Source organism: Ochotona curzoniae, unplaced genomic scaffold (assembly GCF_017591425.1).
Source record: "Ochotona curzoniae isolate NIBS_2020 unplaced genomic scaffold, NIBS_Ocur_1.0 scaffold_4505, whole genome shotgun sequence".
NCBI classification, from domain to species: Eukaryota; Metazoa; Chordata; class Mammalia; order Lagomorpha; family Ochotonidae; genus Ochotona; species Ochotona curzoniae.
The window spans coordinates 53,454,073-53,471,539 of NW_024467118.1; the positions used below are offsets into that span (position 1 = coordinate 53,454,073).

A 17,467-nucleotide genomic window follows, 5' to 3' on the forward strand; every position below is an offset into this window, starting at 1 on the left:
GGAGCACTACAGCTGCCAAAATTCCTTTCTCAAGTATATGTTTGAAAATGCTAGAGTATACTGTGCCAGGCCAAGTTAATTAGCTTTCAAGGATTAAAAACAAAGCAAAACAAGAAATCTGCATGATGTAACCATCCAGGTCACAAAACTGATCTTTAAACAGATCTATTTTACTTAATATTTATGCATCCTATTTTCCACTGCATGGATCGGTTACCACAGTGGCTCACTATATCTGGTGGGTTAAACGTCTAACACATCTGATAGATGCCTAGACATAGAAAAGCCTAGTTTTGTGGAAAGATATATAGAAATTGCAGTCGGACAAATGGGATCAAATCCTAGTTCATCATCTGCATCTCCTGAGAAGATCATATTGATTTTACTTTTAAATCTTTTGGTGTTGTGCATCACGTTTATTGACTGGCGAATGTGAAACTATCACTGGTATGCCAGGGATAAATCCCACCTAGTCTGGGTGAATAATCTGCCTGATGTGCTGCTGGATCCTGTTGGCTAGTACTTTCTTGAGGACCTTTGCATCTCTTATCAAGCATATCAGTCTGTAGTATTCTTTTCCTATTGCATCTCTATTTGTCTTTGGTATTAAGGTGATATTAGTTTCATAAAAAGATTCTGGAAGGACTGCCTCCTTTTCTATTGTTTGAAAACACCTTGTGGGCAATTGGGGTAAGATTTTGCAATATTTGGTAGAATTCAGCAGTGAGCCATGTGTTATAAGGCTTACTACAGTTGGGAAAGCTTTAATTACAGATTCAAACTCAGTCCTTAACATATAGGTCTAGTTAGATGATTAACTGCCTCATCATTCAGTTTTGGTAGATTGTATGTGCACGAAAATCTATCCATTTCTTTCAGGTCTTCTGATTTGTGGGCATGTAGTTGCTTGTAATAATTACTAATAATTCTATGTACTTCCAAGGTATCTGCTGTCGTATTTCCCTTTTCCATCACTGATCCTATTGATTCTTATATTCTCCCTCCTTTTTTATATTAGCAGGGCTATTGGGGAATCTATTTTGTTTATTTTCTCAAAGAACCACCTCTTTGATTCATTGATCTTCATGTTGTTCTTTTGGTCTCTATTTGATTTATTTCCTCCTTATTTCAGTTATTTCTTCTTTTCCTCTAATCTTGGAATGCTTTCATGTTGTTTTTCTAGCTCCTTTAAATGTACGATTAGCTCATTTACTTGGTGCTTTTCCAATTTCTTGGTATAAGCACTGACTGAGATGAACTTTCCTATTAACATTGCCTTGATCATGTCCCATAAGTTTTGATATGTTGTGTTGATGCCTTCATTTGTTTCATTTTAATCTTTTTAAACTCTTTTTTATTAGTTTAGACATTTACATAGTTGATCAGAGTGGAAAAGATTTAGGGCTAGGAAAAAGTGGGTGTGATCATTATTTCCAAATTTTTTATTTCTTCTTCCCATTTCTGTATGAGGGGAGAGAAAGGGAGAGGCCATACTCAGCCTCTCAACTATCCCAGTACCCGATGATGGGGAATGACTAGCCAACATTCTCACAGTACCCGTTCCCTTTTCTGACACTCACTGGTGGCTTCCATATACTAGCACATCTAGTAGAGTGGTCTTACCTTGTAAGTTCCTCAGAAGCCATTCCTTACCTGGAAATGAACCTTCAGGTCTCTGCTCATGCCCAACCCCTTCATGCCATCTCCCAGACTCCCAGTAATCCCACATCCCCAAGTCCTCAGATGGTGTGAGAGCTTTGCCTGGCACCATTGACACCTGGGTCAGTCAGACCGTATTTTCAATGCTTCATGGCTGTAGTTGGGGAGTAAAGCACCCAAGCTACTAGTCCAGACTCACCTGAGATCCACCCATAAAATGGGAGATGTAGGTAGAGCAAAAATCTTCAGTCTGAAGCCCAGACCTGCTCAGAATCCACCCACAACATGGTCCAGACTAGCTCACGATCTACTCACCACAGATGTAACTGATGTATTGCTGTCTGCATATACTTTATGCAATGCTTAAATTTCAATTTTATTAACTGCTTTAAACAGTTTAGCATGATAACAATAATAAAAAGAAAATATACTTTTGCATCAACTGAAATAGTATCTGTGTACCAGGGAGATAGATCACACCCACTTTATCTCATAGTCATACTTCCACATTACACATTTCAATTAATTTCCCAGACTAAACAGAATAAACATGTCATTCATCATCCCATGGCTTCCCTGTGCCCAGGCAGAAAACCCATATTCACCAGCATTATGGATGAGACTGCTCCATTCTTTTCACTCCAACTTCATTACTTAATCACTCCTGTCTGGACATCATCATGCTAGCTAGCCATACAGAATTCTAATTCTCACAAAAGCCTAAGCTTTGCAAATTCTGATATGATCCGATTACTGTAGAATTTCATTTACTTTTTTAAAAAAAAGATTTTTTAATTGGAAAGAAAGATATACAGAGAGAAGGAGATACAGAGAAAGATCTTCCTTCCACTGGTTCGCTCCACAAGTGGCTGCAATGGTCAGAGCCAAGCCAATCTGAAGCCAGGAGTTTCCTCTAGGTCTCACATTTAAGTGGAGGTTCCTATGGTTTTGGGCTGTCCTCTCCTGCTTTCCCAGGCCACAAGCAGGAAGCTGGATGGGAAATGGAGCTGCTGGAATACAAACTAACATCAACATGGGACCCTGCTGGTTGCAAGACGAAGATTTTCCCACGAGGCTATTGTACCAGGCCTATAATTTTACTTACTCTTACATATGGTCCAGGAAACATGTAATGATTCCTTTTACATTAGGTCAGGTACCTTTTTTTTTTTTTTTGGTATTCCTCTGGCAATAACTGCTTATTTCCATCATAGCACACTTTACACTTTATGTCTTGATTAATTTGCATCCCTATAAGAAATTCCTTACAGCAAAGTCTAGTGGTGTTCTTATATCTCTACTAGCTATCAAGGTAAAGCATGCTGACCAGAGGTACACAAAATCACCTGATCTGGCTCTGACAAGGCAAGTACAGGTGGACTCAAATTTCAAGAAACTCCAAATCAGTTTAATTTTTAAGTTCATACTTTTGTATGATGTGTAATTATTTTATAATTTTTCATGAGCTATAAATACCCAATCTGAGAAAGAAAAGATGTTCTCCCACTCACAAGGTAAACAAAATCCAAGAAAGTTACAACGGGAAAAAATAAATAAATGAGAATATTTCCAAACCTTTTTAGTTGGAAATTATTCTAATTAACCCCACATATTTCAATACATTCAAAAAATGTCTATGTAGTACTTGTAAATGCCAAATATATCAAGACATTACATTTTAACACTAAAAAGGAGGATAGCATAATTTAGACAAAGTGAACTGAAACTGAATCACCCAAGTCCTACAACATTAATTCTCACTGAAATTTGATTTTCATGAGAGTAATAATATGCTGCATGCTGTTAACACTGGACAAGTTATACTATCTTTCAAAAACATAGGAAATACGTAAAATATGATACTGTACCAGAGATACCATGGCCCAACCAGTCTTGTTATAGATGAACTCCAAGTTGTTCCTTCTCAAATAAAGTAAACCACCAACAAGTGACACCAACAAGGCCAAAGCAATAGTACCAGAGTAGTTGGGTGGTCTAAAAACCCGAATCTGCAAAAAATGCAATGAGAAATTTTAAAGGAAAAGAAAAATACTAATTTTTCCTGTTACACATATTGTCGTTCTGCCAGTCTTCAACAATAACAGCAAAAAACTCAGAAAGTTACATCCTAAAATTACACCTCGCACTAACACGATATTTACACCTTTAAGGAGTCAAAAAACCGTGCTTTAAGATAATGTGACTACGTGAAAAAGATCACTCTCAATTTTATGTGAATACATTCAAGAACATGAAATGTATTTACATAATCTAACCCAATGCTGTTCAGGTTCACCCACAGAACATGCAATCAAACAGCAAACAGAAAGGGTAAGAAGGAATGTAAGATTTATACTATATCAAATGGGAACTTTTAAGAAGCTATTTTCGTGACTTTAATGAGTTAAATCATAACTACTTATAATTTCCCCACTGAAAATACATTGTTTAGTAAACCCAAATATGCCTCCATCATTACTGTCTTAAGAACATTTTAATAACCACAATAGCTCACTTATCCCTCCCAACTTCCATACTTAAGTAACTAGTAACCCATTTTCCCTCTTTAAAGTTACTCCTATTCTGAACTTTAACATAATGTGAGGTGTAGAGCCACTATTTTCTTTCACATAGCTAATATCTTCCACATTCATTCACATAGTAACATATATGGGTAATGCATTCCTTCCGAATAATATTCCCTTTTGTGATCATACCACATTTTATTTATTCATTCTTCAATTGACAAACATTTAAGTTGTTTCCTCTCAATGGTCATTATTGACAATCCTGCTCTTGACATTCTGGTACAAATTATTACACAAATACTTTCACTTCTCTTGTGTAGATACCTAGTAATGGAATGAGGAATTACCAAATTGTACCTAGAATAACTGTGCCATTACACACTCTACTAGCATTGTATGAAGCTTCCAATTCCTCTATTTCCTCAAAATTGTGATATGACTTATAGGGTGTAAACACGATAACAGGTATACTGTGGTCTTACTGTGGTCTCACTGTGGTTTTCATTTAGATTTCATTGATACCTAGCAAGGCTTAGCATTTTCCCATATTTTTATATTTTCCCTGAAGAAGTTTATTCAGCTTCTTTGCCCATTTTATCTTTTTACTATTTAATTGTTAAGGTACTATACACTTCATTAGAATAAATATTTGTGTCTATCATTTGTGTAGGTAAGAAGCTAGGATATCATTAATAAACAGAAACTTTAAAAATATACATGATACAAAACAGCATCTAAGTCCAAGCAATGATAAAGACACAGATATACACGTGGGTGGACAGATATAGATACATACATAGAAAAAGAGAGGGGGAGAAAGAATGTGTGAGCTGACTGTGTTAAGCATCAGTCAGAAATACAAAGAGACAACTATAGCTAAAAATCATCATTTTGCAACAATCATGATCAAAGCTGGAACTGCAAAACAAGATATTTGTCTTGATTTTAGGGCAGCTCCACACAGACCAATTAATTACAAAGAAATGAAAGAAAAAAGTAATTATACAGTGGGACAACAGGAAAAACTTTGGTCAAATGTTCAAAACTAGCATGAGCAACGAAGTACATAAGGACATTATAGAACCACAGACATTAAAAAAAAAAAAAACTGGTAGAAAATACAAAAGCAGAATTCTATCATGAACAAACACCAGGCAGATCAAAGGAATATCACTCCACTAACAAGTAAGTGAGCCAGACTAGAACTACTGGATGGTAGCTCAAGGCTCTTCCTGCAGTGCTGGGATCGCATAGGGCTGTAAGCTGGAGTCCTGCCTGCTCCACTTCTGATCCAGCTCTCTCATAATGTGCCTGGAAGAGCAGGACAAGATGGCCAAAGTGCCTGGGACCCTGCATCCACGTGAGAAGGCAAGAACAAGATCCTAGTTCAAAACCTCTGACTGGCTGAGCTTTGGCTGTTTCAACCACTTGGGAAGTTAAACAGTAGGTGTACTCTCTCTCCCGTCTCTCCTTGTTACACTGTAATCTGACCTTTTATATAAAAACAATTAAAAAAAAAAGGAAGAGGGAAAAGGGATGATCCCATATGCACGTACAGGATCATATTAATGGAAGAAAACACATAATTGTTGCACATAATTATTTTAAAATAATTTAAAAATATACATACTCATTCAATACACTAAAACAAGAGTACACACTACATTCTTCAGGAAAAAGACAGGCTATAAAATATTTCCAATTTTAAAAAGACTTATGAAAGACATGATAACTAAGTGAAATGCCTAACTGTATACTGGATCTCATTCTAAAGATGGGAACGTGTTATAAAAGATACTAAGTCAACAGACAAAACTGCTAAACTGATAATGTAGTATTATCATTAGCACAATGATGCTAAGAAACTACACCATGAGATTCTAGGAAAGCTATTCTCCCTTTTTAGAAGAAAGAATTAAAACCCAGTGAAGGGCACACACAGGTCTACTTGCACTATTTTTATTTTCTAAAAACTTATGTTTAAGTAATTTCTATAAATTTATAAATTTCTATAAAAATTTCTATAAATTTATAAATTTCTATAAATAATCTATTAACATAAATGAGGCACCCAGACAAGTCACAACAACTTATATGCAAATTCACTATTTTTTTTTTATAAATAGTTAAATAGTCCTTGAAATCACCTTTCATGGCTGGTATCAACTACATCAAGTATTGCATAGCAACACAATACTTCAAAAGAAGCAGGAAATGAGCTTGTATTACAAGAACACTATTAAAATCTACATAATTTTATAATGTATTCAAATACATGCTTAAACAGGATTTGGAAGCATACTGGACATACTATTTTTCTACCTTATTTTCAATTTGTATACTCACAAAAAATCTTAAAAATGAAACATAATGCTAGCATAGTCCCAGCAATCTATAGTATCAAGACCAGATGTGTGAGTAGGCATTTCTCCACAAGGCTATAAACCTGGAATTATCTTTTCAATCTATTTGCCAAAAGACAGATGAAAAATCTATCTTTGTTATAAATTATAATTTCTCAGATAATAACTTGAACTTTCAAAATATATTTTTGCCTGTAAAATTAATTTGCGCCCAGCATGCACTTTTTAATGTTTTACAAATTAATTAATCATTAGTAAAACCAGCTGAATTCAACCAGTCAATGACGATTCAGCTTCTTGTGTATGGATGTCAACCATACCTTTCTGTGTGTGAAACGTAATATGCAAAACACATACCACATGTTCATATTGCTGTGTGCATATTACAATAAACAAACCACATTAATCAGAGCACTACTAAAGCTGCAGGGAATAAAACATACATGCACATCTGTTCTGTCTGCAATCCACTTTGCTAGTTGTTCTGCTGCAAATCCAATTCTTTGAAGGTCAAAAGTATCAGCTCTCTTGGGTCTGCCTTTTGGAGGAAAATGCATGAAGGTAGGAGCTGAGTTCATGTTGAGCTGTAAAACATGAGATCAAATATTAAATACACTTCAATATTCTTGTATCACATTGCTGTAAAATTTTACGTTTTTTTCTATAAAGCTATGGAAACATAGTATTCACCAAGATTAATTTATTTTTATTAATTTTAACACAACTATTCTATGAAAAAGAACTTGCAAATCTAAGTTCTGAGTCCTCAAAATAATTAACTTTCAAAACTGTGTCCTGTGCATTTCATCAGTTATTTCATTCTTTTAGTTTCTAGAATTTTGTAACTGAAATAGAGAACTGAATTAAAGCACAACACAGAGATATGGTGATTGAGTCTTGATTTTACCTCTGAAACAATTATCTTAGAAAGCATTGGTTTTGATGAAAAATAAACGCGCAGTGGAATTGTTTCCCTATTAAAAAAAAAAACTCAAGGCCTTTCCTTTCTTTAGTGAAATAAAGATGACTATGCAACAGAAACCAACATTTTGCTTTAAAGTATTTATTATTATCAGAGAAAGAAATCCCCCGAGATAGTTTTACAGATAGTTTTACTGCTAATTTATTAATTATTTTTAAATTGTGATAAGAAATATTTCTCAAAAATAATTTCCATTCGAAACTATACTAGAGAGAATACTCCCATAACATGATTTACAATATAGTATCTAAAAATAACAACTTTGAATTAATTTGCACTTGTGAAGCAAACAACGAAATGTATATTCAATTCTAGTTGTCAATTATAAAAAATGTCTTGAAATGAAAGCCCAGATTTTTGACATATGACTTGCAATATAGGCCAGTACTTCCAAATAACAAGAAAAACAAAAGCAAACAGTATAGCCATTATATCATACCTGACACAATTTAAAAACTGCTTAATTATAGTAACAATTTGCGGTCAAGATCCAAACAATTTCCTCCTGACATGTGACTGTGGAAGTCTAATATTCCAGATGACTCTAAATCAAGTTATAGGGCTTCAGATAGCTTAGCTTAAATGAACTGAGTACCTAAGAGATACATCCTAAACCATTTTTTTCTTTCTGGTATTACACATTTCTACTATTCAACTCCATGTTGCCTACATAAGCACTTTTCAAATAATATGGAAGAGTATGGGTAGAGATTAGTTGACCATGCTTGCTATGGTTTGTGTGTCTGTCCCCTTAAAAACTGATGTTTAAATCTAACTGTAATTGTAACAAAATTAAAGAGTAGGATTTTGAGATCTGTTTTATGAAATATGTGAAATCTGTTCATTTTTATATAAATGAACTGAGTACAAATTAAAAAAAAAAAAAGAGAAGAGTCCTCTAAGTAATGGGTGGGACTGGCACTATAATAGACCAGTTCAGACTCCCCAGTTCTTACATGATCCAGCAAAAAGCACCTTACCATAAGCTAATCCTTGATCTGAAACTGCTCTGCCAGTTCAGGGGCAGCATGACAGTAGCCAAGATTTAGATACTCCTATTCCATTTCATGGTCCCTTACCGTTACCCTACCTTTTCTTGATTCCTACGAAATCAGATTTAGCAGAAAAAATAATGTAGTTTTGAGGCTGCATGCCAATACTTTCGCTAGTGTTCCAGTAGTAACAGTACAACTACTTAATGAACAAAGCAAAGCACAGAGCTAAATATATAAATACACCAGAATCTCATTTTAATCTTTCAACAGTCCTACGGGAAAATACATATTTCATTTCCCCTCTCTCATACATAAGTAGCTAAAGGTTTAAGGTCACATAATTACGAGAAGTCATGTAGCCTTGATACAATGGATCTGTGAACTTAATGTTCTGAGCAAGGCACTTTATTCCTATTGTATATATATATATATACATATACTAGAAGTCTATCTCCCCCCATGTGTTGGGTTGGGGTCTGAACGTTACATACATTTAATATCACTGATTCAATCAAACTAAGAACACAGTTAACAGTTCCTTCCTCCGCTGCAGCTTTCCCACTGAAGACGTACACAATTATTCTCACAGATGTGCGATGGATGGCTAGAACCAACACACAAATGTAAGATGACAGAGAACATGTCCTCTTTCTCATCACTGCATTAATTCAGAAACCACAGACCAAGGTTTAATGCCATAGATTTTCAGACTTAAAAAAAAAAATCAGGCAATCCAAAGCCTTTCTTATACTTAAAGTTTACAAAATCATGCAAAGGTCAAGATGTTATCTAGCATATTAAGATTAAAATTATACAAAGATAAAAATAACATTAGGTGTAATCACTTAATCACACCACAGAATTTATTACAAATATTTCTGGTATGTACTAACCTATTCAATAAATTGTGTTTTTTATATGGCAAATACAGACACATAAACCATAATGATAAATATTACATACTACCAAAATAACAAAAACCTAATTTTACCTGTTGAAAAACATCTGTTCCCTCATCATAGTCCACCATACTGAAGAAGAGTTTGTTACAGAACGCTGATGAGTAGCGCCAGGAGTTAGCCAATATTTGGTATTCTTCATTAGCTTGCCTGGTAAGGATAACGGGGCAAAGCAGAAACATCAATATTCAAATATTAACGAGCTATGACTATAATTACTATGACTATAGTAAATCTACTGCAAGAATTGAAAGGTCTGAGTGCAGACTACAAGCTAAAATACAGTTTTATATTTTCAGACAATTATAAAAAATATTCTAAGGCAGATAAAACTACATGAAGTGTAAATTATACTGCAATCAGTTTCATGAAAATACAGCCATAATAATTAATTTACATATTTCTTAACACTGAGCTAAGATTTGTTACAACAATGCTACAATGTGAGGACAATGTTATGATAGGACATCTCCTACACAGATAAATTTTCTAATATTAAAAGGCACAGGGTAGTTTTGAATATTTGTACTTCATGTCAACAACAAAAAAATCACATTGATTCTAAAGCTATAAAGGGTTATGGTACATCTTTGCATATGTATTTTTAATACATTCACATAAAAGCAAGCAAAAATTCCTCTCAGTAGCTAAAACGGCACAATGAAAGTTTCCTCTAGGGCCATATTTACTCTTCAGATCTATTTTAATTGGGTATTTTGCCAGTTTTTCCAGGTGAGAAAGGTTTATATCTACATAAAGGAAGAAAGTAGAAACAAGAAAATGGTATAACTGGAAGTATATAAGCACAATAATAAAACCAAACAGCAATATATTATAGCTGATCCATTCTATTTGATATTTTATGTATTTCAATTAGAAAGGAAGATATACAGAGAGGAGGAGAGACAAAAAGATATCCTGTCTGCTGGTTCACTCCCCAAGTGCCTGCAATGGCCGGAACTGAGCTGATCCAAAGCCAGGAGCTTCTTCTGAGTCTGTCAAATGGGTGTAAGTTCCCAAGGTTTTGTACCATCCTTCAGATTTCCCAGGCCATAAAAGGAGCTGGATTGGAACTGGAGCAGCTGGACCCTTAACCTGATCCTGGAGCATGTAAGGCAAGGGTTTATCTACCAGGCTGCTGTCCTATATTTTTGAAAACACTCTTCCACAACATTCATTATTCTTACAAGTTCATCTCCTCCTTTTCCAAAAAAGCTTAGAAAAAAAATAAACAATTTCACAGTAACAAATTGTGTCAAAGTGGAATTAGCACATATAAAAGATTCCAAGAAATATCTACAAAATGGAAGGTTGTAGAAAAGTCTTGATGGTACAAGCTACAATTTCCAAGGCAATGCAATGCAACAAGGTAGGGGAATAAACACTCAATCTGTAAGAAACTACGAAATGAAACTAAAAGTGGATGGTCAGGATAAAACAGTATATGGAACAACAGACTGAAACTTGCACCAATCTTTATCTAGTCAGAATGTTAGTTTCACTATTGTTTAATGGCCATAATACATACATACACACACACACAAAGCACACAAAATGTGGGAAAAAAAACTAAAATAATTTAAATCAATGCCCCATACAGGCAAAAAAGTAACTGCTGATAAAAAAAAATTAAAATGAAAGTATAACTTATAAAATTAATAGTATATATGCTTTGTCAAAAAATGTGTAGTGTTTGAGACTTTATAAACTAATATGCGTGCCTCTTATTGTTTCATGGATGCTAAATCAAAGGAGTTCATTTCTTTTGAAATTTTGAGAGGTAAAGAGATAGAGATGGTATTCATCTATTCTATGTCTTATTCAGCAGGACACTTCATTCCTGTGAATAGATCAAATGATGCCAAAAACTTCTGCCTGCCCTCTGATATTTAGTCACATCTACGGAAAGAGATATCCCAAATCACTGGGATGACTCTGCTGGGCAAGGCTGAGTGAAGCAAATGGAGCTAAGCAGCTCATTTCAGCCAGGCAGCCTTGGTGTTTACTTGTCTAAGTCAGCAATGTATTGTCTCAGGACCTTGTAGGTTAAAAAAAGATCCGGTCCCATGATTCTGTGGGTCACAAATGAAACAAAGTACAGGGTTATTTGACTGCTCTGTGTGCTATCGGCCATGTTATGTAGTTAGAGAAAGGTCTCAATGGGAGGCTCCACTCAACCACAATCACATCTAGAGACGTGGGCAACAAGACTTCAACTTCTGATCTCAAAAAACTGGCAATATCAGGGTGTCCAGATACACGGCACTAGGCCTCAAGTCTCTTGAAAAAAGTGTTTAAAGCAAACTGGGTAGAACTTCAAGCATCTATTATGATGTTACAACGGATCTGTTACATCTGTAACATTCTGACCCAATCAAGGTTGGAAAGGAGGCCAGGGGACATACACTAACATCAGCTCCATCAAAGCCTCCAGTTTGAAAGCTGTAACTTTATCCAGCTTTAGTTTCTCCAAAGAAATCCAGTTCAACTAGAGGACTTTTACGAAACTCAGCATATAAGTGGCCCTGAAATTTACCTGGAGGATCTTACACAACCAATTCCCCAAGACAGACCACAAAAGCAACTAAAACCAGAACTTCAACCTTGGCTCTTCAACAACTGAGTATCAGGAGGGAAATTTCATCAAAGTAAGTAAACAAAAACCATCGAGATCAACGGGGAGACTTGTAAGGGCAAGACTATACAGCGAGCTGCACATTTATTTTAATACTTTCCAGAACATACATTACATAATGACGTTCAAATATAACTAGGGGAAAACAGATCCAATTGATTGGAAAGGCAATGCAAATGATGGACTGCAAGATATTTTATAAAGCACAAATTTATCAAAGAAGCGGAATAAAAAAAAACTATAGTACAACTAAGAACCACCACATTCATTTTAAAGAGAAGGACTAAAAATAACTAAAAATAACCAATCTAACACAGCCAAAATATTAAAGTGGGACTTTTTTAAAATGAAGATCATTCATAATCCTGACGCAATACAGAGAAGATTGAAAGAACCTACAATCCTCCCCGGCCAAAAGGTTCATTGGGAGGCAATGAAACAACCACGGCTCCTCCATAAGCCTCCCGCTCATCCATTTAAAACCAGCTTCACCGATCCATGACTCGCCTGTCTGACTCGGGACCTTTCACCAGCCTCTGCATGTTTCCAAAGCCCTCCAGTTCACTGAAGGAGCTCGCCCAACACTGATGACATCTGGAATCCTACAGTTTCACCATGCGACAATCCAACAACCTACACTCCTCCCCGGCCCTGAGGTTCAACGGGAGGCAATGAAACCACCACGGCTCCTCCATAAGCCTCCCGCTCAACCAGTAGATCTTGGCTCCAGCCCACAACTCCTGTTTGACTGGAGGACCCTGTACCAACCATCCTTATCTCCTCCAATGGGCTCCAGTTATTCAGACTCTACTGATACAATCTCGCTTGAGCCATGGAATTCCACTTCCACTGGGGCCCCTGTCATCAGCCCAGGCTCCTCTGTGCGCCTAAAATTCAACTCCAAGAAAATCACCCAAACTGTCACCTCCACAGCCTTCCACTTAAAACCAGCTTGACAGATCCATGAATCGCCTGTCTGACTCGGGACCTTTCACCAGCCTCTGCATGTTTCCAAAGCCCTCCAGTTCACTGAAGGAGCTCGCCCAACACTGATGACATCTGGAATCCTACAGTTTCACCATGCGACAATCCAACAACCTACACTCCTCCCCGGCCCTGAGGTTCAACGGGAGGCAATGAAACCACCACGGCTCCTCCATAAGCCTCCCGCTCAACCAGTAGATCTTGGCTCCAGCCCACAACTCCTGTTTGACTGGAGGACCCTGTACCAACCATCCTTATCTCCTCCAATGGGCTCCAGTTATTCAGACTCTACTGATACAATCTCGCTTGAGCCATGGAATTCCACTTCCACTGGGGCCCCTGTCATCAGCCCAGGCTCCTCTGTGCGCCTAAAATTCAACTCCAAGAAAATCACCCAAACTGTCACCTCCACAGCCTTCCACTTAAAACCAGCTTGACAGATCCATGAATCGCCTGTCTGACTCGGGACCTTTCACCAGCCTCTGCATGTTTCCAAAGCCCTCCAGTTCACTGAAGGAGCTCGCCCAACACTGATGACATCTGGAATCCTACAGTTTCACCATGCGACAATCCAACAACCTACACTCCTCCCCGGCCCTGAGGTTCAACGGGAGGCAATGAAACCACCACGGCTCCTCCATAAGCCTCCCGCTCAACCAGTAGATCTTGGCTCCAGCCCACAACTCCTGTTTGACTGGAGGACCCTGTACCAACCATCCTTATCTCCTCCAATGGGCTCCAGTTATTCAGACTCTACTGATACAATCTCGCTTGAGCCATGGAATTCCACTTCCACTGGGGCCCCTGTCATCAGCCCAGGCTCCTCTGTGCGCCTAAAATTCAACTCCAAGAAAATCACCCAAACTGTCACCTCCACAGCCTTCCACTTAAAACCAGCTTGACAGATCCATGAATCGCCTGTCTGACTCGGGACCTTTCACCAGCCTCTGCATGTTTCCAAAGCCCTCCAGTTCACTGAAGGAGCTCGCCCAACACTGATGACATCTGGAATCCTACAGTTTCACCATGCGACAATCCAACAACCTACACTCCTCCCCGGCCCTGAGGTTCAACGGGAGGCAATGAAACCACCACGGCTCCTCCATAAGCCTCCCGCTCAACCAGTAGATCTTGGCTCCAGCCCACAACTCCTGTTTGACTGGAGGACCCTGTACCAACCATCCTTATCTCCTCCAATGGGCTCCAGTTATTCAGACTCTACTGATACAATCTCGCTTGAGCCATGGAATTCCACTTCCACTGGGGCCCCTGTCATCAGCCCAGGCTCCTCTGTGCGCCTAAAATTCAACTCCAAGAAAATCACCCAAACTGTCACCTCCACAGCCTTCCACTTAAAACCAGCTTGACAGATCCATGAATCGCCTGTCTGACTCGGGACCTTTCACCAGCCTCTGCATGTTTCCAAAGCCCTCCAGTTCACTGAAGGAGCTCGCCCAACACTGATGACATCTGGAATCCTACAGTTTCACCATGCGACAATCCAACAACCTACACTCCTCCCCGGCCCTGAGGTTCAACGGGAGGCAATGAAACCACCACGGCTCCTCCATAAGCCTCCCGCTCAACCAGTAGATCTTGGCTCCAGCCCACAACTCCTGTTTGACTGGAGGACCCTGTACCAACCATCCTTATCTCCTCCAATGGGCTCCAGTTATTCAGACTCTACTGATACAATCTCGCTTGAGCCATGGAATTCCACTTCCACTGGGGCCCCTGTCATCAGCCCAGGCTCCTCTGTGCGCCTAAAATTCAACTCCAAGAAAATCACCCAAACTGTCACCTCCACAGCCTTCCACTTAAAACCAGCTTGACAGATCCATGAATCGCCTGTCTGACTCGGGACCTTTCACCAGCCTCTGCATGTTTCCAAAGCCCTCCAGTTCACTGAAGGAGCTCGCCCAACACTGATGACATCTGGAATCCTACAGTTTCACCATGCGACAATCCAACAACCTACACTCCTCCCCGGCCCTGAGGTTCAACGGGAGGCAATGAAACCACCACGGCTCCTCCATAAGCCTCCCGCTCAACCAGTAGATCTTGGCTCCAGCCCACAACTCCTGTTTGACTGGAGGACCCTGTACCAACCATCCTTATCTCCTCCAATGGGCTCCAGTTATTCAGACTCTACTGATACAATCTCGCTTGAGCCATGGAATTCCACTTCCACTGGGGCCCCTGTCATCAGCCCAGGCTCCTCTGTGCGCCTAAAATTCAACTCCAAGAAAATCACCCAAACTGTCACCTCCACAGCCTTCCACTTAAAACCAGCTTGACAGATCCATGAATCGCCTGTCTGACTCGGGACCTTTCACCAGCCTCTGCATGTTTCCAAAGCCCTCCAGTTCACTGAAGGAGCTCGCCCAACACTGATGACATCTGGAATCCTACAGTTTCACCATGCGACAATCCAACAACCTACACTCCTCCCCGGCCCTGAGGTTCAACGGGAGGCAATGAAACCACCACGGCTCCTCCATAAGCCTCCCGCTCAACCAGTAGATCTTGGCTCCAGCCCACAACTCCTGTTTGACTGGAGGACCCTGTACCAACCATCCTTATCTCCTCCAATGGGCTCCAGTTATTCAGACTCTACTGATACAATCTCGCTTGAGCCATGGAATTCCACTTCCACTGGGGCCCCTGTCATCAGCCCAGGCTCCTCTGTGCGCCTAAAATTCAACTCCAAGAAAATCACCCAAACTGTCACCTCCACAGCCTTCCACTTAAAACCAGCTTGACAGATCCATGAATCGCCTGTCTGACTCGGGACCTTTCACCAGCCTCTGCATGTTTCCAAAGCCCTCCAGTTCACTGAAGGAGCTCGCCCAACACTGATGACATCTGGAATCCTACAGTTTCACCATGCGACAATCCAACAACCTACACTCCTCCCCGGCCCTGAGGTTCAACGGGAGGCAATGAAACCACCACGGCTCCTCCATAAGCCTCCCGCTCAACCAGTAGATCTTGGCTCCAGCCCACAACTCCTGTTTGACTGGAGGACCCTGTACCAACCATCCTTATCTCCTCCAATGGGCTCCAGTTATTCAGACTCTACTGATACAATCTCGCTTGAGCCATGGAATTCCACTTCCACTGGGGCCCCTGTCATCAGCCCAGGCTCCTCTGTGCGCCTAAAATTCAACTCCAAGAAAATCACCCAAACTGTCACCTCCACAGCCTTCCACTTAAAACCAGCTTGACAGATCCATGAATCGCCTGTCTGACTCGGGACCTTTCACCAGCCTCTGCATGTTTCCAAAGCCCTCCAGTTCACTGAAGGAGCTCGCCCAACACTGATGACATCTGGAATCCTACAGTTTCACCATGCGACAATCCAACAACCTACACTCCTCCCCGGCCCTGAGGTTCAACGGGAGGCAATGAAACCACCACGGCTCCTCCATAAGCCTCCCGCTCAACCAGTAGATCTTGGCTCCAGCCCACAACTCCTGTTTGACTGGAGGACCCTGTACCAACCATCCTTATCTCCTCCAATGGGCTCCAGTTATTCAGACTCTACTGATACAATCTCGCTTGAGCCATGGAATTCCACTTCCACTGGGGCCCCTGTCATCAGCCCAGGCTCCTCTGTGCGCCTAAAATTCAACTCCAAGAAAATCACCCAAACTGTCACCTCCACAGCCTTCCACTTAAAACCAGCTTGACAGATCCATGAATCGCCTGTCTGACTCGGGACCTTTCACCAGCCTCTGCATGTTTCCAAAGCCCTCCAGTTCACTGAAGGAGCTCGCCCAACACTGATGACATCTGGAATCCTACAGTTTCACCATGCGACAATCCAACAACCTACACTCCTCCCCGGCCCTGAGGTTCAACGGGAGGCAATGAAACCACCACGGCTCCTCCATAAGCCTCCCGCTCAACCAGTAGATCTTGGCTCCAGCCCACAACTCCTGTTTGACTGGAGGACCCTGTACCAACCATCCTTATCTCCTCCAATGGGCTCCAGTTATTCAGACTCTACTGATACAATCTCGCTTGAGCCATGGAATTCCACTTCCACTGGGGCCCCTGTCATCAGCCCAGGCTCCTCTGTGCGCCTAAAATTCAACTCCAAGAAAATCACCCAAACTGTCACCTCCACAGCCTTCCACTTAAAACCAGCTTGACAGATCCATGAATCGCCTGTCTGACTCGGGACCTTTCACCAGCCTCTGCATGTTTCCAAAGCCCTCCAGTTCACTGAAGGAGCTCGCCCAACACTGATGACATCTGGAATCCTACAGTTTCACCATGCGACAATCCAACAACCTACACTCCTCCCCGGCCCTGAGGTTCAACGGGAGGCAATGAAACCACCACGGCTCCTCCATA

General features: G+C 40.0%; 1 protein-coding gene across 2 annotated transcripts in view; it reads right to left on the reverse strand.

Annotated features, from left to right (window-relative positions):
- TUSC3 (tumor suppressor candidate 3) overlaps window positions 1-17,467 on the reverse strand; it is a 144,855-nt gene that overhangs the window by 59,332 nt on the left and 68,056 nt on the right. For both annotated transcript variants that reach the window (XM_040966221.1, XM_040966220.1), the window contains exons 3-5: window positions 9,519-9,636; window positions 6,994-7,134; window positions 3,528-3,668 (exon numbers count right to left, since the gene is read on the reverse strand). In XM_040966221.1, the coding sequence (XP_040822155.1) occupies window positions 3,528-3,668; window positions 6,994-7,134; window positions 9,519-9,636 (400 nt within the window). The remainder of the gene's footprint in view (window positions 1-3,527; window positions 3,669-6,993; window positions 7,135-9,518; window positions 9,637-17,467) is intronic.